The sequence below is a fragment of the Chiloscyllium plagiosum genome, unplaced genomic scaffold, assembly GCF_037043375.1.
Source record: "Chiloscyllium plagiosum isolate Xiang-an unplaced genomic scaffold, Cpla_swu_hap1 HiC_scaffold_35, whole genome shotgun sequence".
NCBI classification, from domain to species: Eukaryota; Metazoa; Chordata; class Chondrichthyes; order Orectolobiformes; family Hemiscylliidae; genus Chiloscyllium; species Chiloscyllium plagiosum.
The window spans coordinates 29,942,922-29,969,064 of NW_028270173.1; the positions used below are offsets into that span (position 1 = coordinate 29,942,922).

At 51.1% G+C, this 26,143-nt stretch overlaps 1 protein-coding gene across 3 annotated transcripts in view; it reads left to right on the forward strand.

Moving 5' to 3' along the window:
• The window catches only part of atat1 (alpha tubulin acetyltransferase 1), a 54,155-nt gene extending 31,765 nt beyond the window's left edge, over positions 1–22,390 (forward strand). For all 3 annotated transcript variants that reach the window (XM_087979448.1, XM_087979450.1, XM_087979449.1), the window contains exons 8-12: positions 97–180; positions 1,929–2,139; positions 15,177–15,283; positions 18,823–18,877; positions 21,933–22,390. In XM_087979448.1, the coding sequence (XP_087835574.1) occupies positions 97–180; positions 1,929–2,139; positions 15,177–15,283; positions 18,823–18,877; positions 21,933–22,323 (848 nt within the window). In that variant the 3' untranslated portion in view covers positions 22,324–22,390. The remainder of the gene's footprint in view (positions 1–96; positions 181–1,928; positions 2,140–15,176; positions 15,284–18,822; positions 18,878–21,932) is intronic.
• Positions 22,391–26,143: the final 3,753 nt, after the last annotated feature.

The window sequence follows — 26,143 nt, forward strand, 5'->3', positions numbered from 1 at the left end:
ACTCATTAGAGCTGCAGTGTGAATATTTTGCTTTCTGAATTCTTTGCAGCTGTGTACTCTATCTTTTTTTCTATTTCTCGGTTTTCTATGGTGCAGTCCGAGGGGAAAGGCTGGTTCACAGGACCATCCCGAAGAAGGTGGAACAGGATATTAAACCCTACTCCATTACTGTGCGGGATGGTGAGTGATCCCTTAGTCCATTACAGTGTCTGACCATCGGTGACCCCTCACTCTCTGTTACCCTGGTGCCATTCTGCAATGTTTCAGCAGTTTATTTGCCTTCTCCCTCATCCAGCACTGCATAACCCAGATCACTGTGCACCTTACATGTGATACATTTACCTGTGTAACAATCTTTGAGTGATGTTACCAAGCTCTACACGGGGCAAAGTCTGCCCTTCTCGCTAGTGAGAGAGGAACTCACAGGAGAAGAACTCTGTCCATTGGTCAGTGGAGCAGTGCTCCTCAATGTCACTCTACAGGAGTAATAATTGAACTCCTGTAGAAGTCGTCTCCCGATCTCCAGCCCAGGAGTCCTTCACTTGTCACGTACCTTGAGCTAACTTTGGGAGTGGGATCGGTGGGAGCACTCGAGTCTTTTCCGCAATTGTACTTTTCAATTTGTGTGAGAAATGTTAGCAGGTAGGCCAGGACAGTCATTCCTCGCCGAGTTCAGGACCATGGCCAGTGTCAGGGTTGAAATTATCTGTTCCAAAAACCCGGCTGTGAATTTCATCCCTCTAAAGCCTTACTTGTGAAAGGTAAACCCCCCTCCAGCCACCTATCCTGCCCGACTTCCTGCTGGCAAACCAGGCTCGTCGCCTCGTCTTTGTTTCTCTCCCCCCCGCCCCCGAGTATAAATGGCACTTATTCAGTTCATTTGGGAAAATCACAACTGGGTCAGCTCCTACAAATTGGGGGAAAGGTCAGTAAGCAAGGGTGGTAAAGCTGATAGTGACTGGCAGAAGGGTTGGAGTCCTCCTTTTCATCCAGGATGTGCTGGTGATCTTGGCTCTTGAACTTGCGGTGCAGTGACCCACAGGGAAACAAGCTGAGAGCAGGAAAGTGGGATTAGGTTGCTTTTTTTTTTAAAGAGAGCGCCTGGAATAGGAGCAGGAGGAGATCTTCCGGGCTGGTCAGCCTTTCCTACCATTCAACGTGTTCATGTTTTCCCACCATATCCTGGGATTCCCTGGGAGACTTTGAACCTGTCCATCCCATTCTCAACTGTACCATAAGTCCCTAATGTTGAGAACCTCCCAACAATTCACAACCTTCTGAGAGAAGTAATTGCGATTCGTCCTCATCCTGACACCTATCCTGACAGAGTGCTCCCACGCTCTTGGCTCCCCATTCAGGAGAAACCACTTTGGTTTCTGTTCTGTCCTGTCCTGTCCAGTCCAACCTCCTTCGGAATATTGTATGTTTCCGTGAAACCATGTACCATTCTTCTAAGCCCCAGAGTGTAGACCCAAACTCACTCAACCTCCTAGGCACCAATGTAGTGAACTCTTGCTCTGCTCCCTCGAATGCAAATAAAAACCTTTGTTAAACAACATATAGCGTACACTGCAGGCGAAATCTCATCAACTGCCCCCATCTCCTTGTAGCACAGGGCCAACTTGCCAGTTGCTTTGCTAATTGCTTGCTGTACCTGCATGCTCACTTGGTGTTCCTTAGGCTGAATGGCCGCCATCTATTTCATGGATTTTCAGTATTTCCTCTCAGGCACATCATGATTCAATGCTTCACCATTGAATAAGATCGTGGTTGATCTGACTGTAAGCGTGAATCCACTTTCTACCTGCCTCAGAAGTCCGTACCCTCCATTTACTGAGCTGCACGTGCCAGCGGAAACTGGGCAGTCTGCCGGTCTCCTCTTGGGAAAGGTGGGGGTTGACTGACCCTGACGTTTGCTTCCGTGACAGGTGCTCCGGAAGAGCAGGAGCTTCCCTGGCCCTTCAATCAGTCGCCCTCTCTGACTCGCTCCAACAGCCTGGGCCGCAACTCCCACCGGCAGCCGAGCCGCGGCCAGTTCAGCCACCAGGAGGCGCTGCGACACGTCAGAGTGGCACATTCCCGGGCAGTGAACGGCGTGAGGGAGGCCGATGACCCGATGGCCCAGAGGAGACGGACCAGGTGAGAGACGACACTGGCGTCCGTTCAGAAGCTGCACTGGCTTGGGCTCGCCTCACAACCTGTGCTGCAGTAAGGTTGCAAGCGCAGTGTTGCACGGGGGTCTCACCGGCGAAGGTTGGGGAAGGAACGAGTTTGGACACGTTCGGCCTGACCAGGAGCCGCATTCCGCTCCTCCCCCAGTTCCTGCTGCCCTTAGAACAGTTTACCTTTTGTGCAATCTGTTCCTAACACAGAAATCTGAAACAAAGCAGCCCCTTCCAAGCTTAGACCCAGATGGGTGTGGATTCAGTCGAGGCATTAATAAAGGATGTTGTTTATTCAAATAATCACCTAGCGTGCAGAGTTATGGGGAAAAGGGTGGAAGAAGCACACTCGGTCAGGAAGCCGAATGGGGAGACAGAGCTGATGCAATCGTGCTGAGCTAAATGGCCACTTCCTGCACTGTGCCACATCTGTGATTCGGTGGTTAGTCACATGAACTGAAGGGCCCATTCCCAAAAGAGGAACATAACATAACATAACCCTTAACTGTGCCTCTGAAGCAAAGGCATTCATTGTAAATGACGAGTTGTTTTTATCCAGTTAACCCATCAGTCCTTCACAGTCACAAATGAGCACTGAGCCCCACAGAGGTATATTTGGGCAGGATGGTAAAAGCTCAGTGGAAAAAAGTGGCTTGGAAGGAGGGCTTGGAAAGCAGAGACAGAACTGGAGGGGAGGAGAGACTTGGGAAGCACAGAGACAGCTGAAGGTGTGGCCAGCATTGGTGGGAGTAGGGAATGGACAAAAAGCCAGAGTTGGGAGGGAGGCAGAGATTAGATTAGATTCCCTACAGTGTGGAAACATGTCCTTCGGCCCAGCAATCCAGATCGACCCTCCGAAGAGTAACCCACGCAGACCCATTCCCCATATTTACCCCTGACTAATGTACCTAAAGCTATGGGCAATTTAGCCAATTCACCTGACCTGCGCATCTTTGTACTGTGGAGAGTTGTTGTGCTGGAAGAGGATGGGGCCATAGAGGAATTCAAGCACCAAGGTTAAGCAATGTAAAGTCAAGAAATCGGTGAAACTGACAACCGATGTTGGTCAGCCAGCACGAGGGTGATGGGTGCACAGACGAGTGAGAGTTAGGATATAGGCAACAAGAGTCCTGGATGGACCCAAGGTTGTGCTGGGTGCAAGGTTCAAGGATTGGGGTCGTCAAACATAGCTGGGCTCCAGGCAAAGACCGGTGATACCGCAAAGTGAAAGCAGGCACAGTCACCGATAAGAGAGCAAGTTGGAGGGTCTCTTGAGATTCTGCTGACTTGAAATGGCTGAGAGAAGCCACAGAATGGGTTTGGGCTTCTGTACGTTGTTACTTGGAATGGATCTGTATCAGGAATGGGAAGGGATGCGATCCATTGGATTCAAACCATTGTGACCGAGCAGGGGATTTATCCGGTGATGGTCAATGACTGGGCAAAGTTTGGTTTGTTGGTTGGAGCAGGATGTGTTTATCTGGATTTGATTATCTGTTGGTTGTATCTTTTGGCCGTCTGTGTGAATGTGTGTGTCACTGCATGGTGTTGATAGTATTCTGATGCTGAGACATAATAATAATAATAATAATAATAATAATGTCCTCTTTGGAAAGGCTGCTCTTTAAGTTCTGGTTTTCTGTCTCTTGTCTCTCCTTCCTTCTTTGCCAGCTCCCTCACTCGCTCTCAGCTTTCTTTTCAATGACATTTTCCTGATGTCAGATTGCTCCTGATTCCATTGTCTATCAGCGGTGTCCAACTCTTCCTTTTGTTAATTGAATTTGATCGATAACTTTTTTTAAAAAGAAACTTTTAAGAACAGCGATGATGTTGATTTTGTCTTTTACAGATCTCTTGGGATTCTTTTTAACTCAATTCTGTTGGGTTTTTTTTAAAAACCGTGTTGTTAATGATGTAGTTCCTCTGTGAGTGATCACATAGAAAACAAACTGCTTCCCCCGAGACCACTTTGGCCATGTTTAAAGCCTATGATGTTATCAGATATGGGCCATACACACACAGGTAGATGGAATTAGATCAGAGTGGTTATCGTGGTTGGTGCAGAACATGGTGGGCTGAAACGGCTGTTCCTGTGCTATACTGTTCTGTGTTTGAACCAGTTCCCCTAGTGCATTAGATGTATAAGCCACAGAAAGCAAGTAACCATTTGATCTGTGTAGCTGAATTAACTCAACTGGGACAGCATGGGAGTGTTACAATTGACCTCGATGTCACTGAATTAAAGCAAGGGGGAAGGGAAAAGGTTAATGCAGTTGGAAATCAACCTGATGTCTGCCTTTGCCTTCTCTAAGTGACTGCAGTTTGAACGTCTGTATTTTGTATGAGAGTCAGAAGGAAGCTTAATTTTTTTTTCCCTGTGATACCTCTACAGTCAAATAGCCTGCCAGCAGTTCTCACTCACCTTGGCTCACATTTGCAAGAGTGAGCACTGGACGGATGATATGTATTCTCGGAGTGAGAGCGGAGGACATTGGAGGAAGGTTTTGCATTTTTTTTTAAATAAGAACAGGGAGACCTAGGGGTTCAGGTACATAGTTCTTTGAAAGTTGCATCACCGGTAGACAGGGTGGTAAAGAATGTTCAGACCATTGACTATAGGAGGTGGGACATCATGTTGTGGCTGTACAGGGCATTGGTGAGGTCAGTTTTGGAATACTGTGTCCAGTTCTGGTCACCTTTCTTTAGAAGGATGTTATTAAATTGTAAGAGGGTGCAGAAAAGATTTAGAGGGATGTTACTGGGACTGGAGGGTTTGAGTTATAAAGAGAAGCTGGTTAGCCTGGGAGTTTTTTCACTAGTGCATAGACGTAGAGAGGAGACTTTACAGAGGTTTATTAAAATAATGAGGGGTATAGATAAGGTGAATAGCAAAAGTCTTTTCCCTAGGGGAGGGGAGCTCAAAACTGGAGGGCATAGGTTTAAGGTGAGGGCTGAAAGATTGGGGCAACTTTTTCACACACAGGGTGGTTCATATGTGGAATGAACTGCCAGCGGAAGTAGTAGATGCAGGAACAGTTACAACATGTAAAAGACATTTAGACAGGTGCATGAATAGGAAAGGTTTAGAGGGAAATGGACCAAGCAGAAGCAGGTGGGGCTGATTTAGTTTGGGAACTTTGGTCAGCATGGATAGGGTCGACCAAAAGGTCTCTTTGCATATTTAAAAATCACACAACACCAGGTTATAGTCCAACAGGTTTATTTGGAAGCACACTAGCTTTCGGAGCGACGCTCCTTCATCAGGTGATTGTGACAATCACCTGATGAAGGAGCATCGCTCCGAAAGCTAGTGCTTGCAATTAAACCTGTTGGACTATAACCTGGTGTTGTGTGATTTTTAACTTTGTACACCCCAGTCCAACACCGGCATCTCCAAATCTTTGCATATTGTGTGACTCTATGACTCTGAAAGAGTTACTTATTTCGCAAAGTTTCTATGCAGAAAATGGTAGTTGCCAAACAAGAGGACTTGTGCTGATCTTGGGTGAAGGAAAATGGAGAATGCAGGCTCCTGAATAGGGAATATGCCACAGGGTGAGCGGTTAGTGGTGGCTTAACTGATGACTTCTCCAGTGGAAGACAACTTGGTTAAGGGTCAAAGCAGTTTTTTTTCCTGAATTAGTGTGTGTGGAATCCACCCCCCCCCCTTCCCCGTACCTCCCCATGGTATATGGTTGCATTACTTTGTATGAAAACTATTTGCAATATCTCATTTTCAGTGGAACTTGCAGTCACTGGATAGGAACACATGCGTTAGGAGCATGAGTGGGCTGTTTGAATGGCAAGGCAGGCTTGAGAAGCCCAATCAGATCGTGGCTGATCTGACTGTAGCCTTGACTCCATGTGCTGATCGACCCACAATAAGCACTGACGACCTTGTCAGTTAAGAATCTACCTACCTCAGCCTTAAAAACACTCAGTGGCCCCATCTTCACCGTTGCACACACTTGCAATTTCCAGGGGAAAAGAAATATTCTCCTCAACTCCGTCTCAAGTGGAAGACCCACGCCTTCTGTTTAAACTATTACTCCTAATACTAGTCTCTCCCACAATAGGAAGCATCATTTCAGCTCATCGTTCCCTCTGGAACGATGCATAGTTCAATAGGGTCACTTCTCACGCTTCTAAAATCCAAGGGGGAGATTCTCAGAATCGTTCTGTAGAACAGTTGGAAGCACACAGACTATTTTGATTTTGTAGAATTGTGGATCTTAAGGGGGTGGGGGTTTGGGGGGGGATATTGATACCAACCTTGTGTGTATTGTTGCTGCAGGTATTCTGCTAACGTGCACGTGCCCAAAATGTTTTTCCATTAGCATCACATCAGAGGTTAACAGCTCACTAATGGGTCTCTCCATATTTTAAATCTCGTTCACGTTTTGCATGCCAGCATATTCATTATTCACCAAGTTCCCCTTCCTCCACGTGGCCAAGATAGGAATGAAATGGGGAAAGAAAAAAAAAAAGTTGCGTTCAAGTTTTATCTTGCGCATTCTGCCACAAAAAAGATCGCCCAAACCAGGTACACTGACAAAATGGAGCTCACCCCATAGACTGGCTCCACCTGAGGGATACGCTGTATACCTCCCGCCCTTTGTTTCATCCACACGATTTTGGAAACCTTAAACCAAGCCTCTTCTTTTTTCCAACACAGTGGATGAAGAAACAAGTAATTCTGTATCCAATTCAGCCTGGCTTTATTTACCTTGAGGTTGCAAGTCTCACCCTTCTTGTAGCGTTGCCGCCACCCCCCCCCCCCCCCCCAAACGCTCCCACAAGGACCAAACCACCGAGCTATTACAAGAGTTTTTTTAACTTGTTTTCCTTCAAACCTTTTTTTTTCCAAAAAGAGCCTTTTTATTAGTCAGAAAAATGAGTGATTCTGTTTGAAGGGCGATCTAAATTTTTCCAATTGTTTCATGAAGCGTCTCAATCCGGATTGACTGTGGGGGGGAAAAAAACGACACGCTGAGAATCGGGTACTCGATGGGCAGCTTGAATTGGGAGGGCTTTTTGTGGGGTGGGTCATTTTGATGCCTCTAGGAACATGTCCGAACAGAATAGTTAACCCTAACCCCTGCACCCCTTCCTCCATTCTGACTGGGCAATCTCCTTGTGAAATTAACTATCCTGAAGGAATAATCCTGCTTTTGTTGGGAGATGTTCCCGTTTGTGAGGTCAAGAGTTTTGTTTGCTGTAGTTGATAGAGACCCTCTTCATGTAAGTTGTTTGCTGTAGTGTGGTGTTCATTATTTGCTGAGTAAATAGATTTTGCTGTAAATTAGAATGTTACTGAGAGACCTGCCTTTATGTTCCTCTTCCCCATCTCCAACCAGCTCATGGGCTACTGCAATGGCATCAGCAGATTCAAATACAAAAGCCAAAATACTGCAGATGTTGGAAAACACACACAATAGAAATGAAGATTATTGGAACTATTCAGCCAGTCAGGCCTGCACCATCTGCAGAGAGATCCAGACTTTAATGCCTCCGGGCCAAATGACATTTTATCAGAGCTCAAGAAAGATACAGATGTTTTGAGCCGTGGAAAGGGGGCCCAGCAAGAACAAAAGGGAAGGTCTATGGTTTGGTGAAGGGCAGTGGAGATTATCCAAAAGCACAAGCCTAAGTTGCTTGTCAACCCCCCACCTCCCCAACATATTCGGGTGTAATTCAATTGGTCAAACTACCAGATTTAAAACAAAGCAAACTTTATTCATCCACTATAGTTAAAATACAACACAAGAAAGAAGGAATTGGAATAATTTAACTCTATTAGAAAACATAACCGAATAATCGAGACAGTAACTCTTACTAATGAACTGTTCCAATAGGAACATCCCATTACCACACCCTTGGCAAAAGGCAAATTCAGAAAATCGATTGTTTCACATGCACCTCCAGCAACCCAGGAAGAAGCAAAAACATGAAAAGAAAATTCTGTTGTGTGTGTGTGTGTAGCAGGAGAGATTTGCTGCAACTTCCAACCCAGAGACCCAACAACAACTGCTGAAAGCGAAAACTCAAAATCCTGGTTCTGAGAGAGCTGAGAGAACTTGACCACACCCGTTCAGGCTGCAGTGGCTCTGGTAGCCTGCTCGAGACCTCTGCCTTAAAACCTCTCTTTAAAAGAAAGCCAGGAAAATACACTTCTCATAGCCATAGTATTGTCACATCTTTTTGTTACCCCAGTGACCTTTCTGTCTTGGTCCTCTGCAATGTTCCAGTGAAGATCTGCAGCCTTCAGGACTCAACACTGAGCTCAACAACTTGAGATAATAAAGGTTCCTGTACTTCTGTGTGCGTTTCTTTGCTGAATTAGCCTTATATCCTTATCCCTTCCTGTTGCATTCAGATAGCTGCTATTTAGCCACACTCACCTCATCTGGACACAGCATTTGTTCCTTTACTCTCTCCACGACCTTGAATTTGGCTGCCCTGTGGTGAAATCTTGTTACGATTTAATCTCTCCTGCCTCCCACCCTGTTACTGACCTCGCCTGTTGTTCTTCCTGCCCTCTCCCCTCCCCTTCCACCGAATTAAAACCTCCATCAATCTTCAGTTCTGGTGAAAGGTGGTCACAACATGAAATGTTACGTTTGTACACCTCTCCATTGATGCTACCTGACCTGTTGAATGGTTTCAGCGATCTTTATTTACGTTTGACTCCATGGGCCCTCTGTCTGTATTTGGGCTTTGTTTTTGACAGACCTGATTCACTGTTCACCTACAAGGAAAGGGGTGTGTTGGTTGGCACACCTACTCCCATGTGCTTTGCATTTAAAGGTTTACATGCAACTAAGAAAGTACCAGACAGGCCACTCAAAGAGCAACCAATTCACTCTCCACTAAATTCAACTGAGGCAATGGCTGTTTGCCATTGTAACTAAAGGCTTGTTTAGACTGGAGGGAGTATTTTTATGTGATATATGAAATTAGAAAGGGCAATACTGGAGCATCTTTTTTGAGTTAGTGCACTGCAAGGCCACGTGGTCCAGGGAAGCAGTAAATGGAAAGCTGATGATAAGCTGCTCTGTTTATCAAGATTGATATCTGCAAGGCACAAGTCAGAATACTCTCCACTTGCCTGGACGAAGGCAGCTTTGACGACGCATAAAGCTTGGTTTATCCAGGGCAAGGTAGCCTGCTTGATTGGCACTCTAACCACCACCTTAAATAGGACTCACTCCATCACCGGCGCAAAGTACCAGCAGCGTGTATCAGCTACAAAATGCACAGCAGCAGCAGCAACGCAGCAAGGTTCCTTTGGCAGTATCCATGGCCTCTATTATCTCAAAGGACAGCCACAGCAGATGGATGGGAACTACACCCTCCTGGCTTAAAATTATATCACCATCACATCCTTGAGTCAGCAATATGGAGCTCCCTCCCTAAGAGCATCGCGGTGTTCAACACAGCAGCTCCTCACCACCTTCTCCAAGAGCAGTTAGCGGCGCATGAGAAGTGCCAGTGATACACGCCCTCTGTCATCTGTACGACGATGCAGCGTCCTTGCAGATATCATCCGTTGTCTCCTTTCAAGATGACTGCGTAATGGTGCAGTAGAAAATTAAGTTTGATTTGATTTTTGTTTATTGCCACGTAGAGTGAAAACTGTAGTACAGGCACATCACAGTGAGCAAAGACATACAGATCATAAGGTGATAGAAACTTAAACAGTTTGCATAGGGCGTGCTCTAGGCAAGATCACCATTAGTACAGTCAGCTTTATTTGAGGCTAGGGAATCCATTCATCAGTCTAATAACGGCCAGGAAGAAGCTGTTCTTGAACCTATTGATGCGTATGTTCCAGCTTCTCTATCTTTTGCCTGACGGAAGAGGTGGTAGGAGAGCGTTATGGGGGTGGGAGGGGGTCTTTGATGTTGACAGGCTTTCCACGGCAGCAAGCCATGTAAGTAGAGTCCATGGGATGGCAGGTTGGCTTCTGTGATGGCCTGGGCTGTGCAGACGACCGTCTGCAGTTTCTTACGGTCCTGGGCAGGGCAGTTGCCATTATGCTTTCAATGCTGCATCATTGGTGAGGGTCTTTCTGTACATGACAAGTTTCCTGAGCCACCTGAGGGGGAAGAGGCGTTGTCGTGCCTTCTTGACCATCACATCTGCGTGAAAGTCCAGGACAGATTCGGTGTCGTCACTCTTAGAACCTCGATGCTCTCTGCCCTCTCAACCTCCAATGTAGATAGGAACATGCTCTCCTCCTCTCTTTCTGAGATCAATGATCAGTCCTTTTAGTTTTTGAAGACATAGAGAGGGAGAGAGAGAGAGAGAGATTGTTCTCATTGCACCACGTCACCAAGCCCTCTTCTCCTTTCTATATTCTGATTCATCATTGCTTGATGTCCGTCCTACCACAGTGATGTCATCAGCAAGTTTGTTCATTTGAACTTTGGCTTCACAGTTGAGTGTGCAGGGAGTGCGGTGGGGGCTGAAGACGCATGCTTGGGGAGCCCCAGTCTTGAGTATTATCGTGGAGGAGGTACAGTGGCCTATCATTGCTGATTGCACTATGCATCTAAGTGAACAGGCTGGGCATCGACAAAGGACACATCAAGTGAGTTAATTGCAGGAGTAAACCCAATGCCTGCAGGTTGAGGGTGCTTGGCAGCAGCACACGCTCTGTCCACCTATTATTTCAAAAGGGCCTTAATGGAGTGAGGCAGTGAATGAGATTTTTGTCTTTATTTCACTTTGGGGTATAGACCTAAATTTATCTCGCGCTTCTAATTATCCCATTACCATTTGCAACTGAGTGGCTGCTGAGATTCCATCACATAGTACTGGCCTGCAGTCGCAGGTGGATAGTAGCATGGGAAGGAAGGATCACGGCTGCAGTAATCTCAACCCAGTTTGTGGGTAGGATGGAGTGGAACACTTGCTTTGCGCTTGCAGCCTGTTGAAGTTAAGGGAGATCAAAATCAGATGGATTAGTGAAGTAAAACGTCCTGTCCTGATTCCTGCCAGTTTTGGGGGTTAAGTCTGCTGCTGGCACATAAATGACGAGGTTTATTTTTTATAACAAACTCAGGGTAATGGCAGAGAAACCCAGCAAATCTGGCAGCATCTGTGGAGAGAGAAATTTTGAGTCTGATCTGACTACTTTGAAGGAATTTCTAACAGTTTGAGCAGGCAATTAAGACTTGACGGTGACTCTAAAGAAAGTCAATCAGACTCAAAACATTAACTTTTTTTTTCTCTCTCCATAGATGCTGCAAGACCTGCTGAGTTTCTCCACCATTCTCTGTGTGTTCGTTTCAGATTTCCAGCATCTGCAGTGTTTCTTTTGTATTGAGATTTTTTTTATCGATGTTGAAGTCATTCCTGCTAAGTTGGCTGGCAGGGTTTGAGCACCAGGTCAGGGATCCTAACCCCACCACCGTCACGCTCTGTGCATTCACACCAGCCTGGTTCGGTCTGCGGATGAAGGCTCCAGTTCTCAGTGGGGACATTGGGCTTCCCCAAGCAATCTCGAAACCCCGTTGACACCCGCGTTGCTGGAATGTGGCACTGAGCATCGCAAGATCCAAAACAAAAATCCCTCAGTGATGTTGGAAATCCCGACCAGCAATGGGAAATTGAGGGTGCGGTGAAGGGCTGCGATTCAGCCACCATTCCCAATCGTTATTGGTCGACCACATCCTAACCCCGTATGCATCCACCTGGCTGTACAGTGAGGGCTGTGTTCGGTTCACTTCTCGACAGGATCCAGAGGTGTGCTGAGGACAAGGGGCAGGTTAGCTCCCCGTCAAGTTAACGCAGCCTCCCGTTGAGAATTTGGCTGGCACGTGTGGGTGTTTTGTTTTTATTCCACTCTGCAGGCTAGGAAGGGGAGAGCAGGACGGCTAGCGTGAGGAATGTTCAGTACTGAGCAGGAAAACTGTGTGGGAAGTTTCCTCTTCTAGATGTGGTTCACCCCCTCTCTTGGATTGCCTCCCCCGCCCGACAAGAATGTGGCTTGTGATGTTATGGTTAGGAATATTGTGCCTGTTGGCTGTCCCTTGGTCTTCTCCCAGAGTTGTCTATCCCATTAACCCTGTCCTGGATAGGAGTGTGTGCGCACGTGTGTGTGTTTTAGTTCCTGCATGTTTGTCAAGAAATAAGTGACCTACAAATCCTACAATGTTGTTTCTATGTTTGCAATAAAGCCCTGGGTTGATTGAACCTCCCACTTTCTGGTGCGAGTTTACTTTTTTTAAAATTTCCCTGTGCCTTGCTTCCCCCACTTGCCCGTAACTTTTGGTTTGATACCAATGCAGCATCCAGTATCGCAGTGTCAGTTTCTCTAAGTGCAGGTCATGACCCCGAGTCTCTCGGCAGCCATGGCTGCTGTGGAGTTCGGACTGACCGTTGACCGCTGTGAGGCCCCTTTAATTTTTCACATTTCATAAAGACCAGCCTAACGGGCAGCTCTTCCAGTCCTGACTGCAGCTAACTCAACAGAAAAGGAGTAAGTGTTTGCTCCTCTCAGTTAAAGTAGTCAGTGCTCTGCTCAATCTTCTAAACCCACCCCCCCCCCACAACCACTATTCACCAAGTCCCGTAACCCTCCTACTTTCATTCTGGCGTTCCCACAAAGTCCAACTGGAGGTCATATCAGGGAAGAAGTTTGAGCAGTGAAAGCGATCAGTACCCGTTGCTATTTAAGAGAGAGCTCCTGCCTGAGCTCTGAAGAGCACCGCAGTTACCCACTGCCTGTATGTCCCCACTCTTGCACGAGGGAGCGATTCACATGTCGATTGGCTCCTGAGTAGTGCTTCTGTGTTAAATTTCTGTGCATCCAGCATGCAGTGGGTATAAGGGAACAATTCACCCCCAACCACCACCACATCCACAGTAGTCTCCGAAAAAAAACGTGATTATTGGTTATGAACATTTAAGCCGCAAACCAGGTTGGAAAATCAAAAAAGCACCTCTCAGTTAAAGTAGTCAGTGCTCTGCTCAATCTTCTAAACCCACCCCCCCCCACAACCACTATTCACCAAGTCCCGTAACCCTCCTACTTTCATTCTGGCGTTCCCACAAAGTCCAACTGGAGGTCATATCAGGGAAGAAGTTTGAGCAGTGAAAGCGATCAGTACCCGTTGCTATTTAAGAGAGAGCTCCTGCCTGAGCTCTGAAGTGTTCCTAATTTTCATCCCTCAGCATGTATTTCAACTTATTTTTAAAACCCCAAAAAACTGGGTAGGTGAACAGAAAGGGTTTAAAGGGATATGGGCCAAATGCTGGCAAATGGGAAGAGATCTAGTTGAGGACACTTGGCATTGCCCAGTTGGATCAACGGGTCTATTTCTGTGCTGTGCAACTCTATAACCGCAGATGCTAGAAATCTGAAACCAAAACAGAAGTTGCTGGAGAAGTTCAGCAAATCTGACAGCATCCGCGGAGAGAGAAAGCAGAATCAGCGTTACGGATTCGGTGACCTTACTTTGGCTGTTTCTTTTTTCACTTCGATTACATTTTTAAACCAAGCCCTTTAAAAATAATTAAAGAGCCTTTTACAAACTTTAAAACTCTTCAGCACCTTTTACATGGTGGGGGAGTAAGAAAATCCAGGCATCACAAGAAGGGCTTTCCTGAAAGGGTCAATCCGTGCAGCTGGTTGGTGGCATCGCTATACTTCATGGTTCCTGCGGATTGTCCTCCTCCCATATTGTGTATGTAATGCAAGCGCACTGTAGTTTGCACACCGTCACCCTTCAGGCCAGTTTACTCTGTAACAAAGTGGATGCAAGGTTTCAAAACAATAAGTGGGCAAAGAAGACAGTTAGCCTCACACGCGCCTTGGTGCATTTGTACGGCAATTAAACTCCAAAGGATGTTTGGTATTCCATATAGCAATTAGCTTCTAACAGCTGTCCTGTTACTCAATACTGTGTGCTATTTGCCTGCATTGCGTGATGCAAAATTCTTGTCCTTGGCTGTTATGGACCAGGCCAGACCCCCCGCTCCCCCAACAGTTTTTAAATAGGTAGCCCAGACCCTAACCTTTGTCTTACTTTAAAGGCAGTGAACTCAATATTCCAGGAGTGATGTAGCTGGTCAAACCACTCTGCTTTAAGCAAAACAGAGTTCATTTACACACTACAGTTGAAATGCAAAAGAAACTAGAATTTAGAATAACTTTACTATTTGAAAACCCAACCAGCTCCATATAGCAATTTAACTACGGAGCTGTTCCAATCCCTGCAACATCCCCATAAACACACCCCTTGGCAAAAGGTAAATTCAAACACAGGTTCTTTGAGGCAGGAGAGATTTCAGAGTCAGGCAAGAAGCATCTGTTGAAGCATAGAACCTCTTGGTTTTTGATTAATGTAGCAGCTTCCCTAGGTCCCCTACAGTTTTTGATTCCTTGTTAAAACAAACCAAACTGGAATAAAACCTGAGCTGGGAGAACTGGCCATTCCCCTGCCTGTTGTTAAGTCCCCCTTTCCAGACACATCGGCACTTCTGCCTTTACAACCCCTCTTGCAAACGACCATGGACAAAATGACCTTGTTAAGGGGGCGCCATCATCTCAGGTGCAAATGTGTTGGCCTGCCTATGGTGAGCAGGGTATTAGGAGGCTGGTTAGTTTTAACGGAGTAAAATCCTGTTGGTTATCCTTACACTGCCATTTCATCCAGCTTTTAAGTTTATTTGAGCTGTTATTTTGCACTCTGCCTCATACGTGCTTCATTGGCTTGACATTCTCATTCTTTTGTCCCTGCCCATCCGATTATTTTCTGCTTGGTTTCCACACGCTTCATGCTTCCATTGCCTTTCTTCTTATCCACCCTGCATTGCGCCTCACTTTTTTCCCTTCACCTACCTCTCCTCTCGTGCGCCGCCTCTCTTTTCTCTCTCCCACCCCTTACCACTTTCCCCAATACCGTACCATTCCCCCTCTTCCTGACCCATGTGCCAATCCGTCCCCTTCCTCGCTCATCTCCTCCCTTTACCCCTTCCCGTTCTTCTAATCCTGCCTCGGAGCAGTACGCCTGAGCAACAAGGGATGGTCGCCATGGGGAGCATGTACAGCCGTTACAACAAGAGCAGCTCTCAGTCTCCTGACTGTGTGACAGAGCGGTCAAGGTCAGCAGGTAAGCAGCTTTGTTATAATTCAGTGTCTGAGGCGGCCTCTCACCAAGACTTCGGGATAATGCGCCCCTTGTACTCTTTTTGTATTCTTTTCTCTATTTTGGGTTGAAGAGATTTTCTTCGGCCCCCTCTGGGCTAAATATAACCTCCTCCCTACGCCGTGTTGGTTTGTTAATGAGGTTCTGAGCAGCTGTGGCATTGGCTTGGTGGTTAGCACCGCTGCCCCTTGGCACCAGGGATCCCGGTTCAGTCCCTCCCTCTGGTGACTGCCTGTGTGGGGTTCTCCCCGTGGCTGCGTGGGTTTCCTCCCACAGTCCATATATGTGCAGGTTGCGGTGAATTGGCCCTGCTAAATTGCCCGTAGTGGTCAGGGATGTGTAGGTTAGATGCATTAGTCTGGGGTAAATGTAGCGTAATAGGGTAGGGGAATGGGTTTGGGTGGGGTATTCTTCGGAGGGTAAGTGTGGGCATGTTGGGCCGAAGGGCCTGTTTCCACACTGTAGGGATTCTATTCTATTCTAGTTAAATTACCCATAGTATCCAGGGATGTGTAGGTCAGGTGGATTGGCCATGAGTTACAAGGATAGGGTATCAGGACTGACTCTAGGTAGGATGCTGTTCGGAGGGTCATTGTGGACTTGTTGAGCTGAATGACCCATTTCCACACTGTAGGGGTTCCACGATTCTATGACTCCACTCATGCATCAGTGTAAGGGAGTCAGCAATAAGCGCCTTGTTGCTATCATCGAAATCCCAATAGTAATGTATAAAAACAAGGTTAGTAGCTGCCTGAATTTTATATGATTCACAAACAAGCGCCTTGCTCCAGCTTCTGTAGCTCTGGGCACCACGTTGGACTCGTGGATGTTTTATCATGGTTCCCCAGACCCGGGCCCAGGTTATTGGCACAATTTACCACAGGCTGGGGCCACTTAGCTCGGTGTCCGGTTCCCCTGGGGAGGTGGGGGTCAGAAGGTGTGGCTCATTATCTAGGCTTCATTGGAAATACCACCGTCCCAGAGGTCCTGGCACTGGGTCAAAAGCCACAGGGTGCAGAGGGGGCTGATGGGGAAAAATGTCCAGAGGCGCTGAAAAGACTCTTAAAGTTCCATCTGCCCTGGGAGGCCTGTTGGGGCAGGTTGGTTAAAAATGTCCAAAGAGGGGAAAACCAGGATTTGGAAGGAGCTGTGAGACTGAGTCATTAATAAACTCTATCCACAAAGATTTGGGCTCCCCCTCACTCACCAGCTTGGATTCAGATTGACACCCATTTCCCCCCCCAAAAAAAAGGAACAAGCTTTCCTCATACACTGGCCAATATCCCTCCGCCGAGGGATTCAGGAGGAACTTCTTGCGCTAGTGTGCCTCGCTTTCCAATGCACTCTGGGTCACTGGGAAGGGTGGGGGGGGGCGAGTCGAGACATCGAGCGGGACATAAAGACAGACGTGTGTCAGGTGGTCTGTCCCTTTTTGCTCTGAGCTCAGTGTAATTCCATTTTAAACAGACAGCATTACAGCTACAGATGCTGCCAGACCTGCTGAGTCCAGCATTGTCTGTTGTATTAATAGTACCATTTGCCACATCGCGTGTTAATGCTGGTGCCTGATTCATTCAGGTCGGCATGCACTGGATTAATTGGGACATTTTTATCATTCCTCAGGAATATCTCTGTTTGCATTTGTGGTCAGGGTATGAAACAGAGCTGTATATAGTCGGTATCAGATGGGGGGAGGAGGGGGCGGTGCTGTGTATAACCGGTATAACCGTGGGGAGGAGGCGGTGCTGTGTATAACCGGTATCACCGGGGGGAGGGGGCGGTGCTGTGTATAACCGGTATCACCGGGGGGAGGGGGCAGTGCTGTGTATAACCGTGGGGAGGAGGCGGTGCTGTGTATAACCGGTATCACCGGGGAGAGGTGGCGGTGCTGTGTATAACCGGTATCACCGGGGGGAGGGGGCGGTGCTGTCTATAACCGGGATCACCGGGGGAGGCGGTGATGCTGTCTCTAAACGGGATCTCCGGGTGGAGGCGGCGGTGCTGTCTATAACCGGGATCGCCGGGGGAGGCGGCAGTGCTGTCTATGACCGGGATCACCGGGGGAAGGGTGTGGTGCTGCCTATAACCGGGATCACTGGTGGGAGCCGGGGCGCGGCAGTGCTGTCTATAACCGGGATCGCTGTGTGGAGGGGGGCGGTGCTGTCTATGACCGGGATCACCGGGGGGAGGGGGCGGTGCTGTCTATGACCGGTATCACCGGGGGGAGGGGGCGGTGCTATCTATAACCGGTATCACCGGGGGGTAGGGGGCGGTGCTGTCTATAACTGGTATCACCAGGGGGAGGGGGCAGGGCTGTCTATAACTGGGATCACCGGGGGGAGGGGGCAGGGGGCAGGGCTGTCTATAACTGGGATTGCCGGGGGAGGGGCGGGGCTGTCTATAACGGGGATCGCCGGGGAGGGGGCGGGGCTTTCTATAACTGGGATCGCCGGGGAGGGGGCGGGGTTGTCTGTAGCCGGGGGGAGTTGGCGGTGCTGTCTATAACCGGGATCGCCTGGGGCGGGGCTGTCTATAACTGGGATCGCCGGGGAGGGGGCGGGGCTGTCTATAGCCGGGGGGAGTCGGCGGTGCTGTCTATAACCGGGATCGCCAGGGAATGGGGCGGGGCTGTCTATAACGGGGATCGCTGGGGGGAGGGGGCGGTGCTGTCTATAGCCGGGGGGAGTCGGCGGTGCTGTCTATAACCGGGATCGCCAGGGAATGGGGCGGGGCTGTCTATAACGGGGATCGCCGGGGGGAGGGGGCGGTGCTGTCTATAGCCGGGGGATGTCGGCGGTGCTGTCTATAACTGGGATCGCCGGGGAATGGGGCGGGGCTGTCTATAACGGGGATCGCCGGGGGGAGGGGGCGGTGCTGTCTATAATCGGGATCACCAGGGGAGGAGTGGTGCTGTCTCTAAACGGGATCACCGGGGAAAGGGGCGGTGCTGTCTATAACCGTGATCGCCAGGGAAGGGGGCGGGACTGTCTATAACGGGGATCGCCGGGGGGAGGGGGCGGTGCTGTCTATAATCGGGATCACCAGGGGAGGAGTGGTGCTGTCTCTAAACGGGATCACCGGGGAAAGGGGCGGTGCTGTCTATAACCGTGATCGCCGGGGAATGGGGGCGGGGCTGTCTATAACGGGGATCGCCGGGGGGAGGGGGCGGTGCTGTCTCTAAACGGGATCACCGGGGGAGGGGTGGTGCTGTATCTAACCTGGATCGCCGGGGGGAGGCGGCGGTGCTGTCTCTAAACAGGATCACAGGGGGAGGGGTGGTGCTGTCTATAACCGGGATCGCCGGGGTATTTTGTGCAGGTGATGTGGATGGCATGCACTCTGTAAAGCCATGTTGGGTGGGTTCGGGGTTGGTTTCCAGAAGGACTAATAATCTTTCCCGTGGGTCACGTAGCTGAGGGGAGGTGCGAGGCAGCAAGGTGCTTTTGTGAGGGAGGTGTGTTTCCGTTCTAGTAATCTAGCGGGAGCTTCTTTTTTGCGACCAGTTTCCAACCAGGAGTCGCCAGGGCGGAGTGGTGATGTGCTACAGCTGGAAACTGGGTAAGTGCCTGCAGCTGCTGATGGACTCCACCCTCGTCCCTGAGAGCCAGAACAGCCGCTTTCATAACTAAACGACGCGGTCTCGCCCTTTCTCTCTGTCTGCCTGTCGAGTACTTCCCCCTCCATCTTGACAGGATAGATAAGGAGCAGTGTTCCCTCGCTCCCACCCAAATCCCTGATTGGTAATGGAAGGGAGAATGGAGAGAACCAAAGGACACAGATTTGGGAAAATTGGCAAATTTGCAAAAGGCAACGGGAGGCAAGTGGTCTTTTTATTTCGGACAGCCAGAGGTGTTGGGCCTGGAAGGCGCTGCCTGGGAGCACAGGCAAGGCAGGCTCAACCGAGGCCTTCAGGAGGGAGTCACGTTACTCTCGGGAAGGTGAGGGGGTTACAGCAGCGAGAGAACAGCTCCGATAACACTCCGCCATAAGACATAGGCGCACAGATTAGGCCATTCACCCCATCGAATCTGCTTCACCATTCAAATCGGACCTGATAGGTTTCTCAACCCCATTCTCCCGCTTTCAAACCTCGATCCCCCTGACACTCAAAAACCCATCCATCTCGGTCTCAAATATGACCTGGCCTCCACAGCCATCTCTGGACCATTCCGGTGTGATTCCCCCTACCCCTCCCCCTACCCCCTCTCTGACCCACGGTGTGGTTTGTGTTTTTATTCAGGGTGACTGATTCCCCCCTCCCCCTCCTCCTCCCTGACCCACGGTGTGGTTGGTGTTTTTATTCAGGGTGACTGATTCCCCCCTCCCCCCTCCCTGACCAACGGTGTGGTTGGTGTTTTTATTCAGGGTGACTGATTCCCCCCTCCCCCTACCCCCTCCCTGACCCACGGTGTGGTTGGTGTTTTTATTCAGGGTGACTGATTCCCCCCTCCCCCTACCCCCTCCCTGACCCACGGTGTGGTTGGTGTTTTTATTCAGGGTGACTGATTCCCCCCTCCCCCTCCCCCCTCCCTAACCCACGGTGTGGTTTGTGTTTTTATTCAGGGTGACTGATTCCCCCCTCCCCCTCCCTGACCCACGGTGTGGTTGGTGTTTTTATTCAGGGTGACTGATTCCCCCCTCCCCCTCCCCCTCCCTGACCCACGGTGTGGTTGGTGTTTTTATTCAGGGTGACTGATTCCCCCCTCCCCCCCCCTGACCCACGGTGTGGTTGGTGTTTTTATTCAGGGTGACTGATTCCCCCCTCCCCCTCCCTGACCCACGGTGTGGTTGGTGTTTTTATTCAGGGTGACTGATTCCCCCCTCCCCCTCCCCCTCCCTGACCCACGGTGTGGTTGGTGTTTTTATTCAGGGTGACTGATTCCCCCCTCCCCCTCCCTGACCCACGGTGTGGTTGGTGTTTTTATTCAGGGTGACTGATTCCCCCCTCCCCCTCCCCCTCCCTGACCCACGGTGTGGTTGGTGTTTTTATTCAGGGTGACTGATTCCCCCCTCCCCCTCCCTGACCCACGGTGTGGTTGGTGTTTTTATTCAGGGTGACTGATTCCCCCCTCCCCCTCCCCCTCCCTGACCCACGGTGTGGTTGGTGTTTTTATTCAGGGTGACTGATTCCCCCCTCCCCCTCCCTGACCCACGGTGTGGTTGGTGTTTTTATTCAGGGTGACTGATTCCCCCCTCCCTGACCCACGGTGTGGTTGGTGTTTTTATTCAGGGTGACTGATTCCCCCCTCCCCCTCCCTGACCCACGGTGTGGTTGGTGTTTTTATTCAGGGTGACTGATTCCCCCCTCCCTGACCCACGGTGTGGTTGGTGTTTTTATTCAGGGTGACTGATTCCCCCCTCCCCCTCCCCCTCCCTGACCCACGGTGTGGTTGGTGTTTTTATTCACGGTGACTGATTCCCCCCTCCCCCCTCCCTGACCCACGGTGTGGTTGGTGTTTTTATTCAGGGTGACTGATTCCCCCTCCCCCCTCCCTGACCAACGGTGTGGTTGGTGTTTTTATTCAGGGTGACTGATTCCCCCCTCCCCCTCCCTGACCCACGGTGTGGTTGGTGTTTTTATTCAGGGTGACTGATTCCCCCCTCCCCCTCCCTGACCCACGGTGTGGTTGGTGTTTTTATTCAGGGTGACTGATTCCCCCCTCCCCCTCCCCCCTCCCTGACCCACGGTGTGGTTGGTGTTTTTATTCAGGGTGACTGATTCCCCCTCCCCCCTCCCTGACCAACGGTGTGGTTGGTGTTTTTATTCAGGGTGACTGATTCCCCCCTCCCCCCTCCCTGACCCACGGTGTGGTTGGTGTTTTTATTCAGGGTGACTGATTCCCCCCTCCCTGACCCACGGTGTGGTTGGTGTTTTTATTCAGGGTGACTGATTCCCCCCTCCCCCTCCCCACTCCCTGACCCACGGTGTGGTTGGTGTTTTTATTCAGGGTGACTGATTCCCCCCTCCCCCTCCCCCTCCCTGACCCACGGTGTGGTTGGTGTTTTTATTCACGGTGACTGATTCCCCCCTCCCCCCTCCCTGACCCACGGTGTGGTTGGTGTTTTTATTCAGGGTGACTGATTCCCCCTCCCCCCTCCCTGACCAACGGTGTGGTTGGTGTTTTTATTCAGGGTGACTGATTCCCCCCTCCCCCTCCCTGACCCACGGTGTGGTTGGTGTTTTTATTCAGGGTGACTGATTCCCCCCTCCCCCTCCCTGACCCACGGTGTGGTTGGTGTTTTTATTCAGGGTGACTGATTCCCCCCTCCCCCTCCCCCCTCCCTGACCCACGGTGTGGTTGGTGTTTTTATTCAGGGTGACTGATTCCCCCTCCCCCCTCCCTGACCCACGGTGTGGTTGGTGTTTTTATTCAGGGTGACTGATTCCCCCCTCCCCCCTCCCTGACCCACGGTGTGGTTGGTGTTTTTATTCAGGGTGACTGATTCCCCCCTCCCTGACCCACGGTGTGGTTGGTGTTTTTATTCAGGGTGACTGATTCCCCCCTCCCCCTCCCCACTCCCTGACCCACGGTGTGGTTGGTGTTTTTATTCAGGGTGACTGATTTCCCCCCTCCCCCTCCCTGACCCCGTTGTGGTTTCTGTTTTTATTCAGGGTGACGGACTCCCTGAACGCCGACCCTGACCAGCTCACCCAGCGTCTACCACCGTTGGATCTCAGCGGCTTGACCCCCCATTCAGGCTCGGACTCTCCCAGGACCCACGTCGCGGAGCTCGATCCCCCGCTGGCGCCCAGGGGACCGAAGCGTCCCATTGCCTGGCACCGAGACCCGAGCGAAGGAGACCCTCGGGCCCGGGAAGGTGGGACGCCGGAGGTGGTGCGCGGGCCAGGCCGAGACGGGGACAGTGGGCTGGCTGCGGACTGCGGTGAGCGGAGGCCCCAGGCCGGTCTGCAGGGGCGGGGCAGCCGGACCGAGTTGATGGGGCCCCTCACCGCCCAGTGGATACGGCACAAACACGAGTTCCGCAACACCAGGCCCTGGTGAAGGCAATATCACCGGCACAGGCCGGGGCGAGGAAGGGGGAAGCAAGGAGGGAATGTGCGCCCCCCCCCACATTGGGGGTAGAGGGGGTGAGGGCGGGGCCGTGTGCTCCAGTGGGGGTGGGCAGGGAGTGAGGATGGGGGCCGTGTGCCCCCTGTGGTGATGGGGTAGGGGAGGGGGTGAGGATGGGGGCCGTGTGCCCCCTGTGGTGGTGAGGTAGCGGAGGGGGTGAGGATGGGGGCCGTGTGCCCCCTGTGGTGGTGAGGTAGCGGAGGGGGTGAGGATGGGCGCTGTGTGCCCCCTGTGGTGATGGGGTAGGGGAGGGGGTGAGGATGGGGGCCGTGTGCCCCCTGTGGTGGTGAGGTAGCGGAGGGGGTGAGGATGGGGGCCGTGTGCCCCCTGTGGTGGTGAGGTAGCGGAGGGGGTGAGGATGGGGGCCGTGTGCCCCCTGTGGTGGTGGGGTAGGGGAGGGGGTGAGGATGGGGGCCGTGTGCCCCCTGTGGTGGTGGGGTAGGGGAGGGGGTGAGGATGGGGGCCGTGTGCCCCCTGTGGTGGTGGGGTAGGGGAGGGGGTGAGGATGGGGGCCGTGTGCCCCCTGTGGTGGTGAGGTAGGGGAGGGGGTGAGGATGGGCGCCGTGTGCCCCCTGTGGTAGTGAGGTAGCGGAGGGGGTGAGGATGGGGGCCGTGTGCCCCCTGTGATGGTGGGGTAGGGGAGGGGGTGAGGATGGGGGCCATGTGCCCCCTGTGGTGGTGGGGTAGGGGAGGGGGTGAGGATGGGGGCCGTGTGCCCCCTGTGGTGGTGAGGTAGGGGAGGGGGTGAGGATGGGTGCCGTGTGCCCCCTGTGGTGGTGAGGTAGGGGAGGGGGTGAAGATGGAGCCATGTACCCCAGGGGGTGTTTTGTGATAGTGGAGGGGCTGCCTTGTCCTGTCAGTCTCAGTGCCCCCCGCCCCCCCCCCCCCCCAAACCGCCACTGGCCCACCCCCATTCCCATTCCCACCCTGTTCCTTGCATCATCCCCGGGCACGCGCTCTCCGCCCAGTCCTGATCCTGATCCAGGCCAGGAGGGGGCGAGAGTCCCCTTTTCCCATCTCTGACAGCTGCCTCCAGGATGTGCCAGTCACGGAAGCAGCCGGACACCATCTCACACCGCCGTTCCCCGGGTGGGGGGGATCGCTGTCGGGAAGCTGGCGTAGCAACTCCCCCGCGTTCCGAGCGGTAAAACCCCTGGTGTGCTCCTGATGCTGTGGTGCCGAATGTCCTGCTGCCTTCTGGCTGGAGAGGGAGGTGGATCAACCCAAGTGAGAATCCACCACCTTACCGACGGGCAACCAGCCACGCCAATCTCCGGCTGCCCACTCCCAACGTGGGTCACCGGCATTGCTTTTACACCATCCTGGGTCTCCCCCAGATGGTGGGATGCCTGAAGGATTGTCGTGCCACTGTCTTGGAGAGGGACGTGTGGCTCCCTGAGCATGTTGACGGGGACACCGGTTCCTGGCTGTGTTTGTGCCACCGTGGGCTGTGCATGCTGTAAAGCAAGAGCACGTTGGAGAGCCTCGGCAGGTCAGTGGACAGGCCATCAGGACCTGAAACGTGAACTCACAGATGCTGACAGACCCCTGGGCATCTCAGCGTTTTCTTGTAGTGGTTTGTTACTCCCTCGTGGTATAGGGGCATGGCTGACTGGGCCAGTGGGTATTACCCAACCTTAGTTGCCCCTTGAGAAGGTGCCTTCTTGAACTGCTGCTGTCCATGTGCGCTGTAGGTGTATTCGCAATGTTGTCCGAGGGGAATTTAATTTAATTTGACGCCAGGTTATGGTTTCTGTAGCTCTGTGGTTAGCACTGCTGCCTCATGGCGCCGGGGACCCGGGTTCGATTCCAGCCTCGGGTGACTGTCTGTCTGTATGGAGTTTGCACGTTCTCCCCGTGTCTGCCTGCACTTCCTCTGGGTGCTCCAGCTTCCTCCAAAGATGTGCAGGTTCAGGTGAATTGGCTCTAGTGTTCAGGGATGTGTTGGTTAGGTGCATTAGTCAGGGGTAAATGTAGCATTGGGGGAATGGGTCTCGGCGCAATACTGTTCGAGGGTCTGTGTGGATTTGTTGGGCCGAAGGGCCTGTTTCCACACTGTAGGGATTCTATGAAGTGTATGTTGTCGAAGTCCCATTGAAACTTTCTCTCTCTCACACGCACGCGCACACAGTCTCTCACAAACACATGCACATGTGGAAATAATACTTCTCCTGAATGATGGACTCACCTGCCTGTTTCACGGTGAGCCAGTGTATTGGTCAAAGGTCCTTCACAGTGATGCAGTTGTACACTGGGGGAAACTCCTTCCTTGCTTTCGCCTCCTGGCAATGCCTGGCATTTGGGTAAACTGGTCTTCATGAAGGTGTCTCTCTCTTTCCACCCCCCCCCCCCAACCTACTGGGAGCTGATTGGCGTCTCTAGCATCTGCTTCACCTCAGATGTTCCTATCGGTACCTGAGCACAGGTTGCTGTCTTGCTCTGTTATTGCTGCCTGTTGTGATGGGGTGGTCATGGGAGCTTTTAATCCAGACTCTGAATGTCTTAGGAATCCTCTCAACAGTAACCCGGCCAGGTATCTGTCTCTCTCTCTCTCTCTCTCGATATCTATCTGTCCATCTATCTCTCTCTCTCTCTCTCCCCCCCCCCATCCATCCATCTTGCGCCCTCCCACGCTCGCTCTCTATCTATCTAGACATGCACAAGGATTCCCCCCCCCAACCCCCCCCCCCCCCCCCCATGTGGTCTTCAGAAGAACCATTTTGTTCACTAGATGAGGTCTTGCAGAAATCACAGTGACTGTTGGTTGAGCTGCATCACTCCAGTAATTTTGTAAAATAAGCAGAGCGTGAAGCCAGAAGGAACCACTTTCAGTGCAAGCAGTGCCCGAGGGATGTTCCTGCACAGAACCCTCCCATGTTTCCTGGGCTCTTACTGAAGTGAAGGTTACCACTCCAGCCCTGTCACTGTGTGATTTGATTTTCAAAGTGCAACAGTTTTAAATGTAAATATCCATGTGATAAGACGGTGTATTGTATAGTAATACTGCCTTGGCTGCTGAAATATTCTGCCAGGGAGGAAAGGTTTTTATTTAGTGTGAAGTTGTTACTGCGTCTCCGGGGAATTTGCCCAGTTTGAACCTTGTGCTCCCTGGGAAAAGTCCATCTCGGACTTTGGTAGCCGTCTCAGAACCACTCCCATGTCCTGTTTGCCAACATCACGCAGAGGTTAGTCCACTCTCTGCTCGTGGTAATGCTGTGGTGTGGACGTGCCGGTGTAGGCCTGGGGTAGACAAAGTTAAAAATCACACAACAGATTTATTTGGAAGCACTAGCTTTCGGAGTGCTGCTAGTGTTGAGGCATCATGATCATGTTTCCTTCTGAGTCAACTTTATCTCACCCTATTGCTCTGTTCTGCCTCCTGCATCTGCTCATATAGCTTCCCTTAAATCTGCCCAGTTTTCCTCAACCACTCCTGTGTGGGAGTGAGTATCTCACCACTCTCTAGGTAACCTGTTCCTCCTCCCATTCACTGAGCAGTGGCACAGGAGATCTGTGAGTGGACTGTTAAAATTTCATTGGATATAGGCATCATCGACAGGCCAGTATTTGTTACTGATCCCTAACTGCCCTTAAATCAAGATGTTTACGCGATCATTGCAGAGGGTAGCAGCGAGTCTGGAGTCACATGGAAGTCGAACCCAGGTCAAGGTGTTCATTTCCTTCTGTGAAGACACCGAGGAACCTGTTGGCTTTTTACATCGATTTGCAGGTAATTGTCACGGTCATCATT